The 25,932-nt window shown below is 37.8% G+C and overlaps 2 protein-coding genes and 1 long non-coding RNA gene across 4 annotated transcripts in view; 2 read left to right on the top strand and 1 right to left on the bottom strand.

Moving 5' to 3' along the window:
• The window catches only part of LOC136260766 (uncharacterized), a 215,166-nt gene extending 189,799 nt beyond the window's left edge, over positions 1-25,367 (bottom strand). For both annotated transcript variants that reach the window (XM_066054642.1, XM_066054625.1), the window contains exon 1: positions 25,241-25,367. The gene's annotated coding sequence lies outside the window, so the exon portion shown is untranslated. The remainder of the gene's footprint in view (positions 1-25,240) is intronic.
• The window catches only part of LOC136260734 (uncharacterized), a 122,473-nt gene that overhangs the window by 19,227 nt on the left and 77,314 nt on the right, over positions 1-25,932 (top strand). The window contains exon 2 of the mRNA XM_066054583.1: positions 6,243-6,551. Coding sequence (XP_065910655.1) covers positions 6,243-6,551 — 309 coding nt within the window. The remainder of the gene's footprint in view (positions 1-6,242; positions 6,552-25,932) is intronic.
• On the top strand, positions 9,467-12,050 carry LOC136260789 (uncharacterized). Its single transcript, XR_010703679.1, has 8 exons — positions 9,467-9,966; positions 10,033-10,291; positions 10,346-10,556; positions 10,620-11,153; positions 11,203-11,389; positions 11,443-11,671; positions 11,734-11,903; positions 11,958-12,050. It is a non-coding gene; the product is annotated as an uncharacterized lncRNA (long non-coding RNA).

The raw sequence follows: 25,932 nt of genomic DNA, 5'->3' as shown, positions 1-25,932 counted from the left end.
ACCAGTGTATTATTGACAGGAAGAAACTTAATGCAATATTCACGCATATGTAAATCTGTGTTACCTTTACGAAATGAGACAATTGTTTGTAAGATAATGCCCTCTACCTTCAGTAGTCAACATACCAAATTTGAACGAAATTGCTTTATGTATTCCCAGATCCGAGATAAGAACCTTTTATTGTTGGCTTGATTTTTTCTTTTTTTTAATCTCTTTACACACTTACAAATTTTTTTATACATTGCAAATGCATTATCTGATTGCCTTGAAGTTTGGAATGCATAAGTAGAGTTTAAAGGCAAAATTTGGTACCAAGTTTGGTTTGATCACGATAATCAATTGCCTGCAGAGTTACTAATGATTATTCAGGAAAACTGTTGTTACCCTCACAGGGTAAACCGCTTATGTTAAGAAGCTGAAAATCAGTACGTGGGTAGGCTCACTATTGAATGTCAAACCTTGTGTAGTTTGGAAGGAATCAGGTTGAAGACCATGAAGATTACACCTGAAAATCAACAGTGGGTTACAATTACGTGATTGATTTTTGCTAATTTATACTTGCCATGCCTATGAAGCAAACTGCTTGCCAGAATGAGTCAAAAACTGGTACATAAGTAAAGTAACCATTACACAAAGGCATTTAATTTGCTTAGATGAATTGGATTCAAAATCACTGAGTTATAATGCAAATACCAACCATGTATAACAAATGCACATTGAACGGCCACCTAGAGAGTTCAGCATGTTATAAGTCACTCTGGAAAGAGTTCATTTCAAACAGATCATTCTGTAGAGAAGTCAGCTACAGATGTATGTAACAATTATCCTGTAGAAAGTTCAGCTATATGTTACAAGTCACCCTGTAGAGATTTCAGCAAAACAAAAGACATCTGTAGAGAGTTCATCTTTGTGAGGGATTCTAAAGCTCCAGAAACTTTTCAAGTGAAAGATCAAGATACGGTGATAGAACAGTCGCCACAGTAGAACATTCACTCTAATACAACAGTCAAGAATACAGTAATAAACAGTCTAACTTTACTTTAGGGAATCAAACCTTCTGGAGGAGTATATATTTCCCCCAGACTCCCTAGATTTGTACAGAATGCATTATCTCACACTAACTATACATAATTATATGTGACCTTATTTTAGAAAACCATCAATCTACGCACAATAGTACTTTTGTAATAAAACGCATTTAAAAACAATGGGTAAAAAACCGCAAGCTCCAGAAAAAAAATTATGCAAGTTTTTATCGCCTAGCTGGTCAGTGAATGGGCAGTCCAGTGGATAAATCCTGGACACCATTGTGTTCCCCTATTCATAGGGAGTTCAAAATCCTTGTTTCATTTTCATACACAGATGAAATTTTGAATTACAGACGTTTGTTTATGTTACGGTGATGAAAGAATTTATGGCGATCTTTCTTCAATGATTCGCCTTCCTTCTGGATCACAGAAGAATACCTTTGGCAAAAACTATACCTTGGTCGATTTTCACAAATTCATAGTGAATACAATGAGCAAAGATTTGTTTCCGTACGCTGTTGTATTGGTAAGTTATGGTCGTTTATGTAAGCACCCATAGATTATTTTCTTGATGTCTTCTGTACATATTGATTTATTAGCTCGTCTGGCTGTCTACTGCTGTATTTCCCACACTGCTTAACTCATGAAGCTGAAACTTAGCCAGTCCATTCCTCTGACCCTGTAGACAGCAAAAAACTAATATAACGAATTTTGATTAATGTGTGCAAATTAACGGTTTTCAAAAATTAGGTCACATATTCCTTCCTTTAATTGTATCAAAGGCATTACAGAAAGTCTAAATTTGTAAATAGTTTTTTTTATAGAGTGCTATGACATCAACTACATATATTAATAAATTAAATACAGGTTGAGAAGGCATTGCAGATGCTCTGACTACTTCCATAAGAACAACCTCCATACATAACCATTAAATTTAAACAATAGTTATTTGTAGCATTTTGTCTCACAAAAATGATCCTACAAAAAAGAGACTGTAAAAAGCAGTGGTAGATTTAGGGGTGTGGCTCTTGACCCTCCTTCAATAATTTTTAGTATACATGTCAATTGTGCTCCATATGTCATGAAAATCTCATCCAGTGATGTTTTATCTTTCTTTTTGCTGCAAATAGCTGCCACCAGTCTCTATCATATAAATGCTGTACCCCCAAGACTCTCAATGGCCAGCCTGCATGCTAATTTAAACCCACAATCAAGTATATTTGAGTGTTATATAAAACAACGTACACAGCTATGTAGCTGTACGTATATGATTGGCATTGTATAATTAAACAAAATTTCTATATCGTAAACAGTAACTTTCCTTTGATTGGTGTCTAAATAGCTATATAGCGTAAGCAATCGATTATCGGCCAGGTTGTATTCCAACCTACGGGATTCTCATTTAGAACAAGATATGCACAAACGTTTTACACCCAGCAATAGGCAATTTAATACCCTAAGCATCCACAACGTACCAGCTCCCCAGGTACTGGCGTTCTTCAGTAGCATCCGGCCAAAGACACAGTGTATGGTATCAATTATCGACCGTCAATGTCGTTTATTGTCCACTCGTTAACTTGCGTACATCAATTATCGACCGGTTTGAGGTATTTCGCTTGGCATTCCCACACAATTCAAAACTAAATCCTGCCCATAGTACACAATAGTCTACCGGTACTAATTGTAATTCCAACAAAATTTCAAGTAAGTCTTATGCGCGATTTTTGAAATACAGTTAAATCAATTTCTAATAAAACATACACTTCAGTATTTTAATGCTTTAAACACATTTTAAAACAAATTACACAGCACCAATATTTCATCCAGGATGTTACAAAGGTCAGTACAGTAATCTTGGTGCCACTCTGAAGAGCCATAGCTAACTTGCTTCCTGCTGTACGGCAATGTAACCAATGCCGTACAAACTCTTCGTCTTTAAATAATAACCAACAACCTCTATCCACTGTCTATGGGATTCTTATTCACTATGTACACCTTGCTTCTGAGTAGTGTAACATATCTTCAACACTTGACAGCATGTGACAAGCCTCCAACCTCTAAAACCAAGTGTACCATAGTCAACGGTGCCTGAAAGTGGGTGTAATTTATTTTACAAACACTCCCTTGCTTTTGTAATCAATTCTGCTGTTTACATAGCCTTATAAGACTTTACTTTGATTCTCCAAACCTTCTAAGCTATTTCCTCCTATGTATCTCCATGCTAATCACTTCCAACTGTTACGGAGGGTCCTTCTGTATTCTTTGCCCACGTAAATGATCAGAAATGGCTGTCTCTCTACAGCAACTAATCTATTGTGGTTAAAACTACCTTCAACAGTACAAAGGACACGAATTCCAAGTCCTATCAGGGGTGACTTCTTCATAAACAGACGCGTACATGTGTAAACAAACATTATTCCACGGGGAAGGGTGATTATTCCGGCAGAGTCAATCACTAGAGCCTTTTGAATTAATGCAGTCAGTCTCTTCTTATGTCAAACGTTGTGTGTAAAGGTCAGTGTGCACTACAACAACAGAAACAACACGGATGAAGTTTAGTACGCTACTAATACCATTTTCATGCCAAGAATAACAAACTACCGCATACAAAATAAGTCAGAAACAAACCTGTTGTCATTCACCAACAATACAACGTGACAGAAGTTGATTTAAACTGCTAGAACAGCAAAACAACACAGCACGAGGTTGCTTAGTGAAGCGAAATCACGTTTTTGAATCCGGATTCTATACGACGATAATAGATGTCGAGTTGGCCGATAATAGATGTTGGTCGATAATTGATTGCTTACGCTAGCTGTACACACCAAAATCTGTTTAATGCATAAACCTTTTAATATTTAGAGTTAGTCAGCATTTTCAAGGGAGCTGCATTGAGTGCATTGTAAGATCCTGTGATTCCTGTCTAGCGACTACACCATTGTATTTGGGTGCACATAGGTGTGTACTGTGCAGAGCTACTGTACAGGCTATATAAAATAGTTCAGGAGGAGGATAGCTGGAAACCCTGGCCCATCAACAATTGTACACTATATAATTTGAAACATCAAAATTGAGATACTCTAATAGAGCAGTCTAATCTAATAAAATAGTCAAATTAAAATTGCATGTTGAAATCACTCTCAGATTCCATCTCAGAGGATCTAATTTTCAAACCTTTCTTGAAGAGGCATGCCCCCAGACCCTCTTAAGTTGGCATGCTAGTGTACCTTTCCTGTACATGTAGTGTCATTTCATTTTGATCCCCCTTTCTAAAAGTCTGGATCCGCCCCTGGTAAAAATGGTGCATCCAAAAAATAAATGTAACTGGCAACTATAAGGCTAGTGCAGCCAATAAAGGGATTAATTATAGATGCGGCAAGTCTGAACAAGTCAATGCTATATACATTCATTCTTGACAGCACCAAATATCAGCTTTTTTGCTTTCACTTTCTTGGACATGCCCTTTTTGCAGCCATATTTTATGGGAGTAATTTTGTTACATTACGTTATTAATAACTCTGACTATCATCATGCACACTTATCATCATTAGTGTTATTCTTGTATGGCATAACAAATTAATCTGGAATTAGAGTTGATCATAATTCTACCATAGCGTTTGCTTTACTAAATATTGAGTGACAGCAACTTATCACATTTGCTTGAAAAGATTGAGATACTCTAATAGATCAGTCACTATATAAAACAATCACACATACGGTACTTGAATGGTGTGTATTTTATAGTTATAACACACTTACGAGGGATATGACTAAAATATGCGCACGATTCATGAGAGCGCGCAGTGCTCGAGTGAGAATGTGTATATTTAGTCATATCCCAAGTAATCGTGTTATAACTGTTATATTCTACACCCCAGTAGATGAAAACGATTATAGATAGTAAGTTATAGTGAAACAGCACCTCCTGGAGATGGAAATCAATAGAAATTCTTGATGGATCAGACGTTTACACTTTTAGTGTTGCCACACCCACATAGTCGCGATTAGTGAGTTATCCACGAAGGAGACAAGAGTTCATGGAAACTTTTTCCAACTCCTGAGGTTAATAATTGTTGGTTGATTTATGCGCTTGTTATTAGAGACTTGTTTACCGTTTAGATAAGGTTTTCGCGAAACATGTGAAGTTACACCATATATGGTAAGTATAGCCACAAAGCGCGGTATATCAGTTATATACCACAGTTTGCTGTGGTATATCAGTTATATACCACAGTTTGCTATGGTATATCAGTTATATACCACAGCGTGGCGCTTTTGATCTCAACCACAGGTGTGGTATATTTTGTTATAAAACACCAGTGCAAGTGGCATCAACTCCTTGCAAGCAATTGCAATAAAATACAAAATTACATAACTTTTTATTATTATTTTCATTTAGCTGTATCAGTGGAACACTATACTTCTATGTGAAATTTTACTTTTGGCGTGCTGTATTTGTATTATCATCCATGTTCCTTTAATTTTGCATCTTTTGTTACTCAATGCTACTGTTTTTGTTGGCCTTGCATATTCCATTTGGACTGCCATGGTTTAGATTATATGTGACCCTTTGAGCAAAAACCAGCCTATTTCTGAGCCATCAAAATTCTAAACTTGGTAAAAAAATATGTACTACATACAATTTTATGCATGTTTTGATAACTTCGGTATAATACCAAAGCAAAGCCCAAATCAATAAAACCTATACACCACCAGATTCTCCTGTTCATTGGAAGAAAGAAATCTTTGTTTCGTGTTCATTATGTGAGTTCTGGGTGCTTATTTATGATGTGGTAGAAATAAGGTTTACCATCATTTAATTGTTGAAATGGCCTTCTCATGTCCACACAAAATGTACCTAGAAAACACTATATTATTTAAATTGGTCGATGTGCCAGTTCATGGCAAATAGACTGAGCCAAACCCTGTCTTTGTAGCTTGATTCGATTGTGAGTTATAATAGAGTAAATAAGTACCTGTATTTTATTAGCTGAATTTTTGCTGTATAAATTGAGTTATTCCTGTTCCAACAGTATAACTCCAAGACTATTCATCACAAAAGGCTGAAACTTTGGCTGTTCACTCCTTTGTTACTATAGATAACAGAGAAGCAATAACATGGAATTCGAGGAATATGTGAAAATGGCCAGCTTTTGCTCAGCGGGTCACATATATACTTGCATTAAGTGCATTAACAATCATATCATTACACAGGTACTATAACTACACAACCAAGTGATATTGCAGTACCATCTGGAGGAACAGCAGTGTTTACTTGTGTAGTGGATCTAGATCAAAATGTAAACAGTGATGATATAAAGTGGGATAACATGGGAAATGCTATAACACATGTAAGCACAGATCCTTACATGGTCGAGAATGATTTTGAAGAAGGTGATCAGCTGATCAGCACATTGACAATCAAAAATGTGAATGCACAACATCGTGGTCTATATCAGTTTGTACTTAGTCTAAATGATGGTGATGTGATGAGTAGGGAAGCTTTCCTTAGTATTCTAACAGGTAAGAGTTAATTTTACACAAATTCAATGGTCAATATTCAATATCTATGCCTTCTGTTCTCACCTTACCATTTTGTGGTTAATGTGATATTTATAACATTTGTAAAAGATTAACAACATAATATTGTGTGGAAGTGTGAAGTGACATGAAGGTACGTACATAGAAAATAACAATGGGCTTTTTACAAAAATACATTAACTGTAATGATTATCTTCAATCAAAACATTATATGACTCTTCATAAAAAAGGAGTTCTATGTAACACCTGGAGCACCCTTTGTGTCACTGTTATCAGTTTGTAATATATAAATATACAAAAACAGCCAAGCTGTGATAAGAGGGCATGGCCCCCAAACATCCAGGGTGAAAAAAAGATGTGAAATCCAAGGTGGCGGCTAAGAAATGGCTGTGATGGTAGGTTAATCACAAACTTTTTTATGGCTGTAATTCAGGTGAATTAATTGTGTTGCCTTCTCCAACTTTCACTAGAATTCGGCACCAAATTCACCTGAATTGTTGTTATTAAATTTTTTGCCATTAGCGTACCATCACAGTGATTTCTTAGCTGCCACCTTTGATTTCACATCTTTATCACCCTGGCTTTTGGGAAATTACTAAAACGTGGAACAGACTGAGAAACCGACTTGCAAACGAACTGGGAAAAACCTACTCCAAATGTATATTTATCATAGTTTCCCTCTCCAAAAGACAATACAGTGACAGTAAATAAACCTCTGAACATTGTCTTAAAGCTTCTTAAGTCAATATTAAACACTGTGCTTAAAACTGCTCTTGAAGTTCATTCTTTTTGTGCTGAACTTTCTTTGTGGCATGACTGTAAAATACTGTAAACAAGCTTCAAGACTTGTTCAAGAGATGCTGTTACTAATAGATTGTGTTCAGGCTAATTGCTGCAATTAGTTTCACTGCTGCTTCTCAGTGTAAAAAACAGGTGACAGGATGAAGTCACACCATGTTGTACTTCATCAGCTAGTAAGGAGTAAGGCTGACTGCAACAATAAATTTGCACTATGTTACGTAATTATAATTAGGTCATGTTTATGGTATTGGTAGTGGTAATTTCACCCATGGCTGCTATTGCCCGAGTTTATTATACCCTAGTTTTAAGTACAGGGCTTGTTGGTACTTTAAAATCAACATTCAAAGATCTTTGTTGTGCGTAGTATTGTTTTTGAGATGCTATGCTATGAGCTATACTGGTAAATAGTGTTGCACCGATAATCAGTTGAATAATTGGTAACAGCTGATATAAGGTGATTTTGCAACTATCGGTATCGGCTACGAAGAGGAAATTATTTGCCGATAACCTAAACCCACAGTCAATCATTAACAACAGTAATAAACACATGACGGTATTAAAAGAAAGCAGTGAATGCAGAGGTAAGCAGTAAACATTTATTTGCTGTACCTGTTTATAACTATTTAGGCTTGTTTATCTGTGAATAGTGTGGCTGCAAGGTTGTAATAGGCTGTGTATATTTATCGGCCGCCCATGCAATTAACCAATCACTATTTGCAAAGGGTCTGGAATCCCACCAAAAGTCTGTTTGAGAAGCTGACTTAGTGTTTAATAACTACTTGGCTTTCATTTCCATGAAAGGGGTTAGTGGCACACTGGTAGCAAACATTGTAGAATCGGTTGCCCATGCAAGTAATTAAATTGTTGCAATTAATGTTATACACACACAAACTTTAGATGATTTTTTCTCCTTCTCCCCTGACCTATAGAATTGAAGAATATCGGTAAATATCAGCATATCGGCTAAGGAATGAGTGAAAAATTGGTATCGGTAAATGTAAAAATCTGCATATCGGTGCAACACTACTGGTAAAACCATATTTTAGGCTTGTTTGAGCCAGTCCATTTGTGAGTCCATTTCCCAATCCGTTCCACGTTTTAGTCACCTCTAGCTTTGTGGGGGGCGCACCCTCTTGGCTGTTTTTGTATAGATATTGTGATATTTTAGTAGTAGCTACAGTAATTTACTAAAGCTAAGTTCACATCAATCAATAGCTTATACGTAGCCAATTCACTCTAATTCACACTCTGAAAGTATTACACACAGCACACATTTATATAGTCACACTAAGAGAATGTTCTAGAAATACCAAGGAAATTTAAAGTTACTAAAATAAGCATCAAGTACAAGTAACTAAACTTAGCTAATTTTATTCATGTACATTAGTCTACATACTTGAAAGATTATTGTCTCTATATACTTCAAAATCTACAATACCACATCTCCTTCCTGTGTTAAGAGTAATTTTGTTCATCAAAGTTATGTGTTAGACGGTCTGGAGGTCAGTGCTGTCATAACAGATAATGTCTTTCAGGAGGTTCTGTATGTTGTTCAGTGGTAATTTCAGAGACAGTGGTACCCTGTGGTGATGAATAAGGATTAGTGTCAATGTCAATAGTGTCAGATGAGGTGGTATCAGAAGTGGCTATAGCCTAATGTAGTGACTATTCTATGACATAGTTGGTCTATGTGATGTTTCACAATTCTGCCATTATTAATTGCAACACTAAAAGTCACTAGACCCAGTTTCTGTAGAATCACAGCAGGTATCCACTTGTGTTGTCCTATTCTCTGACAAAACAGTAGTGTCTGGAAACATGGGCTGTAATCTGGAATGATTGTCATGATGTTGTTTTTGATCTGCTTGTTTAGATGTCACTTGTTGTTTTGTGTTTGCCATCATTAAAGGTCAACTGCAGTGAAAACTTTTCTTACTATTACATTGTAGTATATTGTTGCTAAAAACATGTGGTACTATTAGTTTTTAAGTTTCTGACATGGTTTGGCTAATAATCACAGTCCTAGTTTAGCTAAGTCACTTGTGGCTACACTTGTGGTTTCATTTCGGAAGCCGTATCATACACTGTCATGTATACCCGTGCAAGCTGAAACACATGAGCGTGCGTGAGTAGCTACATTGCTACAAGTATAAGTACACAACTACAGCTGACAGCTGCCAGTATTGCATTTGTAGAAGTGGTTTGCTGTTTAATTAATTGTTCAACGAAGAAATATGCCCACCCATTGTATAGTAGCTGGTTGTAATGCTGCTAGCGGATTTGAGAGTGGGAAAGGCTACAGTTTTCATGTGTTTTCAAAAGATGAAGGGTTATGAAGAAAGTGAACCAGTGCAGTTAAAATGCAAAGGAGTGACTGGCAACTTCGACTTAAGTATTATGCTCCAAGCACTGTGAAGCCAGCTGCTTTGATACTGAAGGTAGTCGTTACAGAGATCAAATGGGATTGCCAGCAGCCAAGTGCCTGAAGCCAGATACTATTCCCACTATATTTCTAAGGTCAATCGATAGGTTTGAGCCACCTGGAAGTACAAGCAAGGCACCAAGACCAGCTTTTGAAAAGCGTCAACAGAAGTCTGTAAGCTATAACAACTTGATGTAATAAAACTTCAATAACATTTATATATAATTATTATAATAATAGATAATAGCAGATATCCTCTCTACAAGTGCTCCAACGGATGAAGATGTGCCCTCTACAATTTCTGCCGTGGATGAAGATTCCCTCTCCACTAGTGCTGTCAAAGATTAAGTTCTTTCGTCAGAATCATCACTCCTTTTACCTGAAGAAATGGATATACCTGTCCCCTTAACTACAGGCGGGGGAACACATGTTGAAGTACATCCCGAGGTGAAGTCTGTTGAAACACAAGTGTCTATAAAAATGAAAACAAAGAACAAAGGTACGTCCATATGTGTGTTCCGAGTGTGACCTTACCATTGTGCCATTTAAACAGGAACATTAGCCCACCTAAAACAGAAATCAGTAGAAATGCAATGTAATCTGATTGATGCTCCGCTTTTACAATTTATTTTGCATGAGCCATCACCAGTACAACACACAGGAATCGAACCAGATCTCCAGTCCACTACAATGTGTCCAGGTGATTCTTTTACTGATGTTGAGCTGAACGCTTCATTCTACTTTAGCCAAGAGGATACCACAGAGTAAGCCTGTATAATGACATGATTTCAACATGTTATTACATGTTGTACTTATTAAAACTCTAGAGATGACACTGAAGTGTCTCCACAGAATGAAATCAAATACTTCGTATTTCATTCTCACCTATTCACCCAATGTAGATCATGCCATTTATCATGCATTGGTAGGATTTCAGACAAGAAAGGAACTTATATTGCTGTTACTCAGGAGTGTTTCCACTGTAGCTACCAGTGGACTTGGAGAAGCCAACCATTTATCCGTGACACACCTGCTGGAAATTTGTTGTTGTTGTCAGCATCCATCTTATTTAGTGGTGCCACTCCTGCCAAAGTGCTTCATCTTCTTGATCACCTAAAAATGGCATGCATTAAAGACAGAGCTTTTTTTTTGACCATCAAAAATTTTTCCTTCTGCCTTCAATAAAAGCAATATGGAAGGAGAATTAGACTGTACTGCTACAGCAGTGTACAGCATGAGGTAGCCCACTTTCCATAGGTGGAGATGGAAGATGTGATAGTCCTGGTCACAGTGCGAAGTTTGGTTCATATGGAATAGTTGATATGGACTCCAAAAAAATTATCCATCTTGAACTTGTTCAGGTAACCACATTGCTACAAGATATGCTGATACTGACTGACTAATTTACAGTGTAATCAGGTCATGTCAAGCAACAACATGGAAGAGGAGGGACTGTTAAAGGCTCTCAATTTTCTAGCCAGTAAGTCTTTAGAAGTTGGGACTCTGGTAACGGATAGGCACAAGTAAGTCAGTAAGTTTGTTAGGCAGCATCATCCACATATCGACCATCGCTATGATGTTTGGCATGTTTCTAAAGGTATGTATACATTATTTTTATTAATCCACCATTAAAATATCTTTAATTTGTAGGTATTTAAAAAAGGCTTGGCAAGTTATCAAAAAAAGCAGACTGACCTCGTCAGAGAGTGGACAAAAAGCATTACCAATCATCTTTATTGGTGTGCAGCGAATGGAATTGATGGTAATGACATCTTGAAGCAGTGGAAGTCATTGATAGATCACATCTGTGTTGAGCATGATGAATGCTACCACCCAACACTGTCACCTGAAGATAGACGAAAAAAGTGATTTACACCAGGTAACATTATCAATACCCTATATACTGTTTTGAATTTCTATAGTTTATTATACAACACACAGGCAGCAAAGTTTATGAAAAATTATATGACATACTCTGCATAAGACGTTTTGCCAGACATCAAGAAACTATCATCACAGCATCAAACAAGCAGCTTGGAGGCTTATCACAGCATGGTGAACCATTTTGCTCCCAAGTTGCTGTCTTTCTCCTATCGTGGATCGCACTCTAGGTTGTTAGTATTACATAGCTGATATCACTAGTATTACATAATTATTGTAATTAGGTTGTTACTAGCTGTATTACACTTTAATGAGAACTTTGGAAGACCATAAGCAAGTATAAGGGAAGGCAAGGAGCATTTAGCAATAGCATATACAAAGGCTAAAGCCGAAACCTATCCCAGTTCCCAAGGCATACAGCACATGAAAAAGAAAAATTTTGTTTCATATATCATGTTAACATTTCAATATAGTCTATGTAGAGAAGCTGATGCACAAAGCAGTGGAGTACTGTACTATTGGCGAAAAACATGAGCACTCTAAATCATCCCCACCATTGGCTAGTGCATATGAACATCCCGACAAGGACACTATTCCATCATTCTCCCGATACAAAAGATAATAATTTATCATCAATATACTACATACACATTGATATCTTCTTTTTTTGTACTGGAACATGCATATGTCACTCACTGAAGTGTAAAATAGCAATTATGGGATACTTTTTCACAATAGGAGCTAGACAGTACAGCTGTAGATTAATGCAAAACATTTATTTACAACACCAAAGTATACACGAAGAATTTTGTTAGACATAATATTAGTTAAGGTTGCCACTGCTAGGTCAGGCCCAGCTGTGGCGAACAATGTTGTAACTACACCATTGCAGATATTCAATATGTTACCTTAAGCATTGCTGCCACTTCCTTCTTTTTGACAAAACTCACTTCTTCGCCGGCATATGCCCTTGTGCAGTGATGATTTTCCAGGCACCGTAGCGTACTATATCACCGAACAGGATCAAATCACGTTCTTTCACACGCATCAGAAATGGAACAAACATTCTCATGCTTCTGAGCACAAAGTTAGAACAAACCAGCTGCAATGTTTCACTACAGAACAAGACCATAGCAAGACCATTCACACATTCGCCATTGGTAATTAGCGTAGTTAGCTGTTCACCAGATCTGACAGTGACGTTGCAATCGACATCAAAGACTTGGGCTGAATTCAAGGAAGTGACGTTTCAACATCTTTGCGGGTTTATATCTCATCAACACAACAACATATCATTATAAAGATTGTTGTTCTGTGCAGTGTATGAGTAAATAAACATACACAGACATTAAAAAGGGTAGGTAAAATTTCCACTGCAGTTAACCTTTAAGTCAAAACGTGTTCTCAGTTTTCGTTTCAGGAACAGTTCACAAGGAAAAACATTAGTGGTGGCATGAGGAGTTGCACAATACTCAAACAAGAATTGTGCTAAACGGTGGTGAATTGATTTGCCATCATGGGAACTAGCCTTCAGAGTTTGTACAAAATGTTCGGCAAGACCATTTGAGGCTGGATGGTAAGGAGCACTGAGGATGTGTTTAATACTTTTCCTTCTAGAAATTGTTTGAATTCTGCAGAAGTGAATTGAGGACCATTGTTCGATACTAATTTTTCTGACAATCCATGATGAGCAAACAGTGACCTTAGGACTTCAATTGTCTTCTCAGAGGTAGTAGTTGACATTACTTCTGGCCACTTTGAGTGTGCATCTACAACAATGAAAAACATGTGACCCAACTATGGCCCTGCAAAGTCAACATGAATACGTTTCTATGGGGTGCGTATCAGTCCATATCCAAGGGTGTAGGCTAGGTTAGCTTGACAAGATTTGCCCAATTCTGTAATTGCTTTGTCTAGTCCAATCCACCAAAAATAGCTTTGTGCAATTTCCTTTGTTCTTGTGATTCCAGGGTGGTTAGCATGAAGAGATTTCAATACTTGTGAATGAAGTGTCTGTGGAACAATCACACGCATACCCCACATCACACAGCCATTCTCAGCACCAACTTCATTTTCATGGTGCTGGTACCTCGGCAGGCCATCCCTCTCATACATAATGGTAGACTTTGCTAAGTATGGTGTCACATATAGTAGCTTTCTGAATGCCTCCAAAAGTTACAGGGAATACTTGTACTTGTGCAATATTAAAAGTTTCACATTGATCATATAAGTCTGGGAGTGTGGAAGGCAATGGTAACCTTGACAGACCATCAACAACCATGGTTTGTAGTGGACTTGTATCGGATATTGTAGTCATATGCTGACAGTAAAATTGTCCATCTTTGTAAATGTGTAGCTGTTAGAGAGAGTGTGCCCTTCTTTGGTCCCATGATTGTAACTAATGGTTTGTGGTCAGTTATGAGGGTGAAGTTACACTCATAGAATTAATGGTGAAACTTTTTAACACCAAATATCAGTGCCAGAGCTTCCTTTTCTAGCTGTGCACAGTTCTTTTTTGCACTTGTTAATGTATGGGAAGCAAAAGCTATTAGTCTCTCGGAACTACGTATATGAGAAAATATGAGAGATAACTACACCCACTCCATATGCAGCTTCTAAGATAATTGGCAAATTGGGGTTGTAATGAGTAAGTACGCAAGCTGAGGATAGCTGATTCTTGGCATTCTGAAAGGCTTTGGAACACTCAGTTGACAAACACCATTTCTTGTTTGATTGTAAAAGAGAGTTCAAAGGGTGTAAAAGTGTCGACAAATTTGGAATAAGTTTTTTGTAATAGTTAATCAAGCCCAAAGTTGTTGCACATTGGCAGAAGGTAGGACTTTTACAATGGCCTCTACCTCAGAAGGGATAGGTTGAATACCATCCTTAGTTATCACTGACCTGCTGCCTGTACAGGTATCACATGTCCTAAGTACACGTACTCAATAGACTTAAGTAGGAACTCACACTTCTCCAGTTTCAGTCTGAAACCATGAGTAGTCAGTCAAGTAAACACTTGTTCAAGGATATGGTGGTGACTGTCTTCATCTGAGGTACTGACTAATATGTCATCATTATAGCAGCACACTCCAGGAATTCCTTGTAGAACAGTGTACATTAGGTTTTTAGAAAGGCTGTGCTTAGAGTCACGGCAATCACGTGAATAAAAAAAACTTAGCCAAAAAAACCTAAGAAAACAAAAAAATAAAAAGTTTGGCTAAAGCAAGGCTCGAACCCAGGACGTCCCATACTCTAGCCCAGCACTCACCACTGTATCACTGCGGTACCAGCTACCCTATTCCCTTAGTTTGTACCTTATATATGTCATTCTTGAAGAAGCCTATATAAATAACACCTGTAAAGAAGAAACTAAACCTGAACCCTTACCCTAACTCTAACTCTAAAGTACAAGACGCATCTCCTAAAGTCGAATGCTCGGGGCATACTACTAGGTGTGTCCCCTAAAGTTGAATGCTTGAGGCATACTACTAGGCGCGCACCCTGAAGTTGAATACTCGGGGAATACTAGACCCTAGCTCGCCTCAAACTCAACAAAAACTTACCTTCATACAACTAGTGTGTGAATTCTGGGTGACTGCGCCGTGACTTTAGCAGCAAAATGTCCAGTCACTCTAGGTACAGCATTTTATAAAATAGCTGAAGTTGAGGAAATGTCGAAAGGCAATCGGTTGTAGGCATACAGACCTTGATGAGTGTTAATTGTTAAGTAGAGCTTTGAAGTATCTTCAATTAGTAACTGTAAGTAGGCTTGAGACAAATCTAGCTTAGAGAATGTTTTCCTTGCTGATAAGATAGAAAACAGCTCTTCAGTAGTTGGTAAATTCTTCATTAAAACTGACAAAGCTTGGTTGACAGTCACTTTGTAATCTCCACAAATACGAAACTTCCCATCTTTCTTTGGGACTGGGACAATTGGTGTGGCCCACTGGCTATGAGGAACCTTAGAGATAATCCCTTGCTTTTCTAGCTGGTCAAGTTTTTATTACTACAAATCGATCGCGTAATTGCGACACAGGTTGGGTTTTGTGTCATATCTCCGTGGTCTTAATCTCGATTCCTTTCAAACCACCAAAAGGCACTCCTACGATGGTTACTCCATCTACATGGCAATTTTCAACTCATTCCATGACCTTGTAGGCGTGACAACAAATCGATCTTGTTTTACGCGAATAATCAGTCATAACTCCTGAACCATTCATCGGATTTGCACCAAATTTGATGCTAGGATTTGCCTTTGGACTCCCTTTCTGTGTGCAAAATTTCAAGGCGACTGGAGTACGCGTTGCGTTTTATAGCAATTTTTGCATGTGTGGGAAAACACGAAGAAGAAAAAAGAAAAACCAAGAAAAAAAAATCGAAACTTTGGCAGCTCGTATCTCGGAAATGGCTTGAGCGATTTCCTTCAAATTTGGAATGTAGACTTCCCTGGCTGGCGGGCAACTCTGTAGCAAATTTGGTTCCAATCGGATAAGGGATGACCGAGATATAAAAGTGTGAAAATGATGTTTTCTTCCTGTAAATATATCTCTGTGTGGCGCGCCGGCTACTTGGGCTGCACGACACACTACCATGTGTCTTGATCATTGTTATGGATTATGTATACTGACGTTTCAATTTCATATAGTCTTCTACCACTTATGGCAATAACTCAAAAAAATTGGTATGCATTGTAGCTCAAACCTTTTGTGATTTAAAAGAAATCACATTGACAGCTACAGAGGTACAAGGCAAAAACCAAACAACTGTATATCACAGGGTCAAATTACTGTTGAAATACTCTAATAGAACAGTCACCACTGGGTAAAAAACATGCATAAAAAATGTCGAAAAAAGTTACTGACCAATGTTCAAACCAGGGGACCTCCATACTGAACACCGAAATCCTTAACCACTGAGCCGCTGTTATCACAGCTGGTCATCTTCCTTTATTTCTATTTTATAATTGAAAATTCTAGCAAAAATCTACTCAATAGTCACATCTGAAGGCATTGTTTTTGATGTCAAAGATAAAGCAATTGCACCTTCATATCGTGGTACCCAAGTATCCTCATTGTAGTTTATCAACATTTTGATGGTGTGAGAAACAACGGAAGTATGAACAACGAAATAGAGATGGGTTCTTTTACTCTACTTGTATTTTCAACATTAAGGGGTGGTATGGGTCATGCTGCTCAGTGCTGTTACAGAAGACTTGCTCTCCTTGCCTCTCTTCAGAAGGAGTAGTGTCATATAGTTCTGTGATGTCAGGGTGGTGGCAAGTGGTGCTGGTAACCCTGGGAATAATAATGAAAAATCTAAATAAAAGTTTTCATGAATCCATAGTTCCATACTGCTTGAACGGAATATCTGCAGTGAAAGCTTCCTCAGGGCAGGGAATCTCCCATTCCTAGGTTTGAGTCGAATCTGCCCAGCTATCATTGGGGTATACACACCTTCAAATTTCTGTTCTTCATATAGCCACGCAGTCTCCTGTAGTAAAGGGGAAAAAGTTAAAAGGAATTGTCAAGGTCTACCATAGGCTGGCCTTAGAACTTGCAATTACAAAAAGAAGTGATATCCGCACAAAAGCAGCTAAGCTGTGAATAAACAAGGAATGGCTGCAATGATGCTAACACTAATAGTATTAACATCATTGCAGCCATTTCTTGGCCACCACCTTTGATTTCACAACTTTTTTCACCCAGGCTTTTTAAGGCCGCACCTTTTTTTCACAGCTTGGCTGTTGTTGTGCGGTTTGCTTATATATAATGATGTACAGGGGCGTATCCAGGAATTTTCAAAGGAGGTTTATCAGATTTGGTTGATACAGGGGCCTAGGACACAACTCACAGCCACTGCCAGATATTGAACATCAAATGTTTCAAAATTCACTAGTTAATGCTCTATGGATATGCTATCTTCAATATATAATTTAGCTCCTATCAAGTTCTATCAATTATGATTTAAATATTGCTGGTGAGTTGTAGTGATCCAAATGCATGTAGCTAACTATATCAAAATTCTCAGTTTAAAGTCCAAAATATGATTGTCATTTAATAAATTATTACTTGCAATCCGTTATGAATGTTAAATTCATACTCTTGTTCTCCATAAAACCCTTTTAAGCAAGTTTCCTTGTACGTGCATGCATTGTAGTCTGCTCTATTCCCATCTTTCTGTAGATTTGTGCTTCTAAACTATGATAGTTGGTTTTCTTGCTGCAAGCCCACAAGTTCAAATTTCAAAGGGGGTTTCTGGAACCTCAGGAAACCCCCTAAATATGCCCCCGATGTATTTAAAAAAATACTGTATTATTACATCTACAGGTTGGCTGGCTTGTAGCAGAAACCCCTACAAATACAAGGTAATGTTTGTAGCTGAGCTGTCTTACAGAGTGACTACCAATGTAAGTAGCTAGACTCTCTACAGGGTAACTTGCTGTAACTGAACCACTCTACTGGGTGATTAGTTTGCAGCTGAACTCTTCACAGGATGATTTGTTTGTAGCTAAACTCTCTACTGTGTACTTTTTGTAGCTGAGCTCTCTGTAGGGTTACTTACTTGTAACTGAACTTCTTACAGGGTGACTTGGTTGTAGCTGAACTCTCTACTGGGTGACTAGCTTGGCCTGGATGTCTTGTTTGTTAACTCTCCGCAGAGTGATTTGTTTCTACAGGGTAACTTGTTTGTAACTGAACTGCCTACAGGGTGACTTATTTGTAGTTTGTAGCTGAGGTTTCTACCGGGTGACTTTTTGTAGCTGAACTCTAAACAATGTTTATAGCTAAACTCTCTACTGGGTGACTTGTTGCATAGCTGAACTCTCTACACACTGACTTGTTATGTAGCTGAACGCTCCAATACAGTGTAGAGTAACTCACTAACGATGAATGCTCTAATAGAGTGACTGACTGTATTATTAGAGTATCTCGATTCGCACACTTGCTACACGTAATTGGATTTTGTATAATAACTCAGTGGCTTTTACTCTGATTCTTCTGTACTACTGCAATTACTTTCTTTGATGGTTATCAAAGCACATGGTAGTGTGTTGTGGGACCCATGCAAGAAACCTTCACACAGCACTTGTGAGTACGTATATTGACAGAATTTTCACACGTTTTTAGCAAGGTGGTTTTTTCGCTCCATGATTATTGTATGTGGGTGGGTTATCCAAGATTAAATATGTGACCAGATCAACAAAAACCTGACAGAATCATGCAAGCCTAAATTTACAGTATAAAGCAATGAGTAAAATACTTGCATATTATTAAACAAAATCCGTACATTTTTGAATGCCTTTTTCTTAGTGAAGGAAGGGGCTAGTAAATAAAAATCTGGATATCATCTTATTTGCCTTCTCAAGGGATACCCAAGGACAAGCAAGTTATGAATGTTAGTTAGGTCACATTGAAGTTAAAGTACACAATCTTTCTTCTCAAATTTTGCTTTTGTATGTAGTGAAGAAAGGTGATATGAGAAAAACTTACCCAACAATCAATAGCCCTATTCATGGCGAACACAATAGTGCAAAGTTCAATTCTATAATTATGTTAATTATGTCATTTTGTTCATAAGTTACAACTGTTTTAGTAAGTGTCTGTGATTTATTTTCCCTATACTTGCTGTACTAATCAATTTTTCTGTTGTTGCTACTTAGTAAGACTGTAACTCCCAGAGGTACGTATTGCCATACCATGCTGAAACTTTGCTAAAAACATGCATTTGGTTAAGCTGATTATAAAGATTTAATAAACAAGAATTTCATAATTGTATCCGGTTTTCACAGATCCGGTCACATATATTTGAGCAGTCACGTAGTACAATCATTTGTGACCGGAACCCGACACAATCACAAAATTTTTGAATTCCTGTTTTATAGTATACTTAGCCACATGTAGTAGTGTACCCTCTGGCAAAGTTTCAGCCTAATGTGCTAATAACTTTCAGAGCTACAGCCCTACAAAATAGCAACAACAAAAAGATTGATTTGACAGGAAGTATTGGGAAAATAAATTACAGGTGCTTACAAAAATGGGTTACAAACACAGTGCAGTACAGAGTTGCAACTTGCACCATCGTGTTTGCCATGAATAGGGGAATCGATTACTATAGGTAAGTTTTTCTTTTTCTTACCTTTCTTCACTACATACTGTACAGAGATGAAATTTGTGAAGAAAGATTGATCACGTATGATTGCTTTGATGCGACATAAACAAGCAACCATAATTCACATATCATTTAGTCTACTGCAACAACACAAAGCGCTTTGAACTCGCCTTGAGTAGGTGAATAAGATGATGTCCAGGCTTTTATTGATAGTCCCTTCCTTCAATACAAAAGAGGCATTCAAAACATTTACGGAATTTTTTCAATAATTCGTAAGTATTTCACCCATTGTATTCAATGTAAATTTAGGCTTGTGCAATTGTGTCAGGTTTTCACAGATCTACTCACGTTTATTACAAACTCACCACAAACCCAAAACTATCCAGCTGTGAAGCACTTCTGTGCATATTAGACTCCTCTAAGAATAATTATCATAAACATTAACCCTTTAAGGACCAAAAATTGTGTGCATAGTCTACCCTGAAAGCCCACACGTTTTATGATTATTGTGCATTTAGTGTTTTAAAAAAATATAATAAGTTTATAGCATTGACAAAGCCCCTACAAATGCTCAATTGTATAACAAATTATACTAAAAGACTCGCCTGACAATAATAAACAACATTATCTAACTTACCAAAGTGTAGAACCAATGTCTTAAAAGCACTAAGATGAGTTTCAAACACCTACACACGACTGATTTCTTCGTGACACAATCAATAAAAACAGTCCGCAATTTTAGTTTTTTAAAACCGCATAACGTGATCTTGTATATCAATTTATTCGCCTCTAAATAGTGAGTACTCTGAGCTTTATTTGAAGTTAATACGATGAACACAGCCAAAGTTATGGAGCGATTTCTACAAGGTTAGTTTTATTGTTGTGTAAATCAAGACACACGGTAGTGTGTCGTGCGGCCCAAGAAGCCGGCACGCAACCCCGTGAGTATATTGACAGGAAGAAAGAAAACGCAATTTTCGCACCTCCGTAGCTCTGTGCTGCCTTGATGAAACAAGACAAATTTTGCTGTGTAGATTCCCTCCACCTTCAGCACTCCACATTCCAAATTTGAGCGAAATCGCTTCAGGCATTCCTGAGATATGCGACTTCAAAAATTGGCTTAGTTTCTTCGTTTTTTTTTCTTCTTCTTATTTTTCTTCCTCTTTTCGCACACTTACAAAAACTGCTATAAAACGCGAACGCGTTATCCGATTGCCTTGAAATTTGGCACACAGAAGGGGGGTATAAAGGCGCATCTCTGTACCAACTTTGGCTGGAATACCATAAACAGGCAAAGAGTTATGAGCGATTATGCACGAAAAATAACACCAATATGTTGTCACGCCTACAGGGTAAACCGCGTATGGGAAGAAGCTGAAAATCGGTGGGTGAATAGGTTAACTATTGAAACTCAAACCTTTTGTGGTTTGAAAGAAATCGAGCTAAAAACCAGGAAGATACAGCGAAAAAATCAACAGTGTGTAACAATTACGCAATCGAGATTAGTTAATATTTTATTATTATTATTATTATTATTATGCTTGCCACGCCTACCAGATAAACCACTTGGGGTAATGCTTTGAAAATCGCTGTACAGATGGAGTTATCATCTTAGAAAGGCTCTTCAATGGTGTAGAAGAATCAGACTTAAAGCCACGGAGTTATAACACGAAATCCAACTTGGTGTAGCAAGTGCGAGATCGAGATACTCTAATAGAGCAGTCATCCTAATAGAGCAGTCACCCTGAACAGAATTCAAGAAATCAGTTAGAAATAAGTAACCTGTATAGAGATCAGCTACAAACAATTCACCCTGTTCAGACATCAGTTAGAAGAAGTTTTCTTGTAGAGAGTTCAGTTACAAACAAATCACCCTGTTGAAAGATCAGCTAGAAGATGTCACCTTGTAGATAGTTCAGTTACAAAGAAACCACCATGTAGAGAATTCAGCTACAAACTAGTGACCCTGTAGATACATCAGCTAGAAGAAGTTACCTTGTAGAGAGTTCAGCTACAAAGAAACCATTCTGTAAAGAGCTCAGCTGCAAACAAATCACCTATACAGAATTCAGCTACAAACAAATCACCCTGTAGAGAGATCAGCTAGAAGAAGTTACCTTGTAGATAGTTCAGCTACAAACAAATCATCCTGTAGAGAGATCAGCTAGAAGAAGTTACCTTGTAGATAGTTCAGCTACAAACAATTCACCCTGTACAGAGCTCAGCTAAAAGAGGTTTCCTTGTAGAGAGTTCAGCTAGAAACAAGTCACCCTGTAGAGAGATCAGCTAGAAACAAGTCACCTTGTAGAGAGTTCAGCTAGAAGAAGTCACATTGTAGAGAATTCAGCTACAAAGAAACCACCATTTAGAGAGTTCAGCTGCAAACAAATCACCTGTAGAGAGTTCAGCTACAAAGAAACCATTCTGTAAAGAGCTCAGCTGCAAACAAATCACTTGTACAGAATTCAGCTACAAACAAATCACCCTGTAGAGAGATCAGCAAGAAGAAATTACCTTGTAGATAGTTCAGTTACAAACAAATCACCCTGTAAAAAGATCAGTTAAAAGAAGTTACCTTGGAGAAAGTTCAGCTACAAAGAAACCATTTTGTAAAGAGCTCAGCTGCAAACAAATCACCTGTACAGAATTCAACTACGAACAAATCTCCCTGTAGAGAGATCAGCTAGAAGAAATTACCTTGTAGAGAGTTCAGCTACAAAGAAACCACCATGTAGAGAGTTCAGCTGCAAAGAAATCACCCTGTAGAAAATTCTGCCAGAAACAAATTGCCCTGTAGAAAGATCAGTTAGAAGAAGTTACCTTTTAGAGAGTTCAGCTACAAAGAAATCATTCTGTAAAGAGCTCAGCTGCAAACAAATCACCTATACAAAATTCAGCTACAAACACGTCACCCTGTAGAGAGATCAGCTAGAAGAAGTTACCTTGTAGATCGTTCAGCTACAAACAATTCACCCTGTAGAGAGAGCAATTAGAAGAAGTCACCTTGTAGAGTGTTCAGTTAAAAAGAAACCACCATGGAGATTTCTGTAATCAATATATGTGATCGGATTTGCGAAAAGGGGTCTTCCACACACATCCAATTCCGTAAACGTTGGAGACCATAACTCAGTGTACAAGTAACATATTAACCTGAAAATTTCACCATGTATTCAGCTATAGTGGTGCTCACCACTGCCCAAATATCAAGGCAATAGCTCTTTCCAATATGAAGTTATCAATTGTCAAAGTTGGCAAATTGGATGTGTGTGGAAGACCCCTTTTCGCAAATGCGGTCAAATATGTATTATACAGTATATATAATTTGTACATTTACTGATAAAATATTTAAAGTACATCTACTTCATCTTTTCTTCTTCCTGTAGTGAAGAAAAAAACGTAGGTTAAAAAAGTCCCAAAGCTGGTATACAAATACAAAAAGAAATGAAATCTAATCCAAAACAGCCAAGCTGTAAAAAAAGTGTGCGGCCCTCAGAAAGGCTATGGTGAAAAAAGATGTGAAATCCAAGGTGGCGGCCAAGAAATGGCTGTGATGGTAGGTTAATGGTAATAATTTTAATAATGACAATTTAGGTAAATTTTTGTGCCAAGACCAAGCGGCACCAAATTCACCTGAATTGTTGTTATTAAAATTTTTACCATTAACCTACCATCACAGCCATTTCTTGGCCGCCACCTTGGATTTCACATCTTTTTTCACCATAGCCTTTCTGAGGGCCGCACAATTTTTTTACAGCTTGGCTGTTTTGGATTAGATATATTTAACATAATCATACTGTAGGTAATAAGGTGATTTCTTATACATAACTGAACTGTAGCTGAAACTCTCATTGTTTCTAGCTGAACTCTCTATATATGTGGTGATTTGTTTCCAACACATAATTCACCTGAATTGTTGTTATTAAAATTTTTGCCATTAACCTACCATCACAGCCATTTCTTGGCTGCCACCTTGGATTTCACATCTTTTTCATCCTGGCCTTTTTGGGGGTCACATTCTTGTTTTACAGCTTGTTGTTTTGGTTTAGATCTTATTTGACACCTCAGCTTGGTAAAAGGCTGATCATAAAATCTCATCATTCCTTGTCGTTTGTTGTCCAATACAAAATACATGTATTTTACACTACGTACAAAAACACTAATTTACAACCTTTAACTCATAAAATCTCTACAGCACACCATGCAATAAAGAAAACCCTGGAATTTCTCCATCTAATGCCGACTGTACAAATGGATAAATGTCGCCATAGTGACAGTTATTTACTGCTGATGATGCATAATACATGCTCCATACATTATAACCTATTGGAAAATCAATTATCTCGGTGGGAAAATCCCAATTTACAAGTTGTTATCCTTAACTATTTTCGTATCATTCTATGCAGAGAAGGATGCTTAATAAGACTCCGACCATACAAATTGTTAAACAGGTTAGTTTACAAAGATATGCTGAAAAACATATGTTTTTATGGGTATTCTGAACACGTAAAATTTCATGGTACAAAGCTCCTTTTAAACTTCCCCTTCATTACTACACAAAGAACTTACACATAAATGAAATTGCTTTTCATCAAGGAATCTGATAAAACAAACCTCATGTCTGTCAACCAGAGTACGCGTAAGTTATGGTGCCTTGTTTAAAAAGATGGTGTTTTTTATATGAAACGGGCATAACCTATTCGGAAATCTGGAATATCTTACAAAAGTTTTGATATGCATAAAGGTAAAAAGCGGTCTGGCCAAGCAAAACACCACCTCTCCTCGGGCATAGGTGGGGCTAGACACGAAACTGACAATCATCATTAAGTACCCAAGTATTTTTGCTGTAACTTTCTATACTACATACAGTGTATGTTAAATCCCCATGTTAGCTCAACTGGTGAGGATTTGTATGTGTGTAAAATCCTCGCTCTGCCCCCATGTATGGTGATAGCCAGTCAGGGCAATACATTGATAGGTGCATTATGATCCCCTAATGCTCGCCCTAATCAAACTTAAAATTCCTATTTTTCATTGTGCTTATTAATAGCTATGTGTCGAGTCAGTGAAATTGGAGCCATCCGGTGTAGTTTCTTTAACAACCACGCTGCACTGCATGTAATCTCGCGTACATAGCCAGATCGACCACTCATATACCTTTCTTTTGTGTGGGGATGGGAAAAGTAAGGTCTGGTACACCTGTACTGCGATTGTTGAATGTGGCGAAGACTTCTAAGGCCGCGATTGTTAAAAAGCCTCACACGTGCTGTCCGAGCATTGTCATGAAGAACGATAAGCAGGCCATAGATGTTTTACTTTTCCCACCCCCACAAAAAAGAAAGTAGTGGTCTGGCTACGCGAGATTAGCCGCACTGTAGTTACTATTCCTACAGTTTAGATGCTGGTATGCATGATACGGACTCATAGGCAACGTGATAGAAGTACACAAAGAAAGGATTACCTTGTGATTTGCAGAAGTCAGTCAATCCAAACAGTACAAGACATGCAAATACAATGCTGGCCATATTACTATTAGTAGACATGTCAACAGTGTCGACCCGTCACGGACACAACGCTTCCTCACCGAACCCACGTGCACTGCCGGATCTCTAGAAAGTGCACTCTGACTGAGAGGAGGAGACCACAGGGAGCTACGTACGCAGAGAGTAAGTGCCGACACTGACGATGAGCTTAATTTCTGTGTTATCATGGATCACATTATATTTGATTTTAACGCTAAACAGCAGCAGCAGCAGCAAAGCACAGGGTATGTTTCAGTGTGTTTTTAATACTGGCAATCCTTTATTGCGCCTGTAACTGTACACGAGTTTAGTCAGTATTACAAATACTGACATGAAATTAACAGAGCCAAAAACATCCTGACCGCCTGGTAGACTCCAGTGACTGCTGCAGGATCAAGGCTGCCCATGCATGTCATGCAGCCCCTGGTCCTGGTAGTCGCTCAGACATTAACTAATAAGGCAAAAGGACAATGAAGCCATATTGCTATGTTTATACAGTTAATCAGTATGGTTAGCCTAGATGGGGCATCTGGATTCAGTGGAATGGAATGGTGGAATGGAATGGAACAGTACTTAGGTAATTTCAGAAGTTAAGGACAGAAGTTAACTAATTTGGCTGTGGAAACTCCCT

Source organism: Dysidea avara, chromosome 1 (genome assembly GCF_963678975.1).
Source record: "Dysidea avara chromosome 1, odDysAvar1.4, whole genome shotgun sequence".
NCBI lineage: Eukaryota > Metazoa > Porifera > Demospongiae > Dictyoceratida > Dysideidae > Dysidea > Dysidea avara.
Note: the sequence above shows the minus strand (reverse complement) of the source record. Positions and strands in the feature narration are given on the sequence as shown.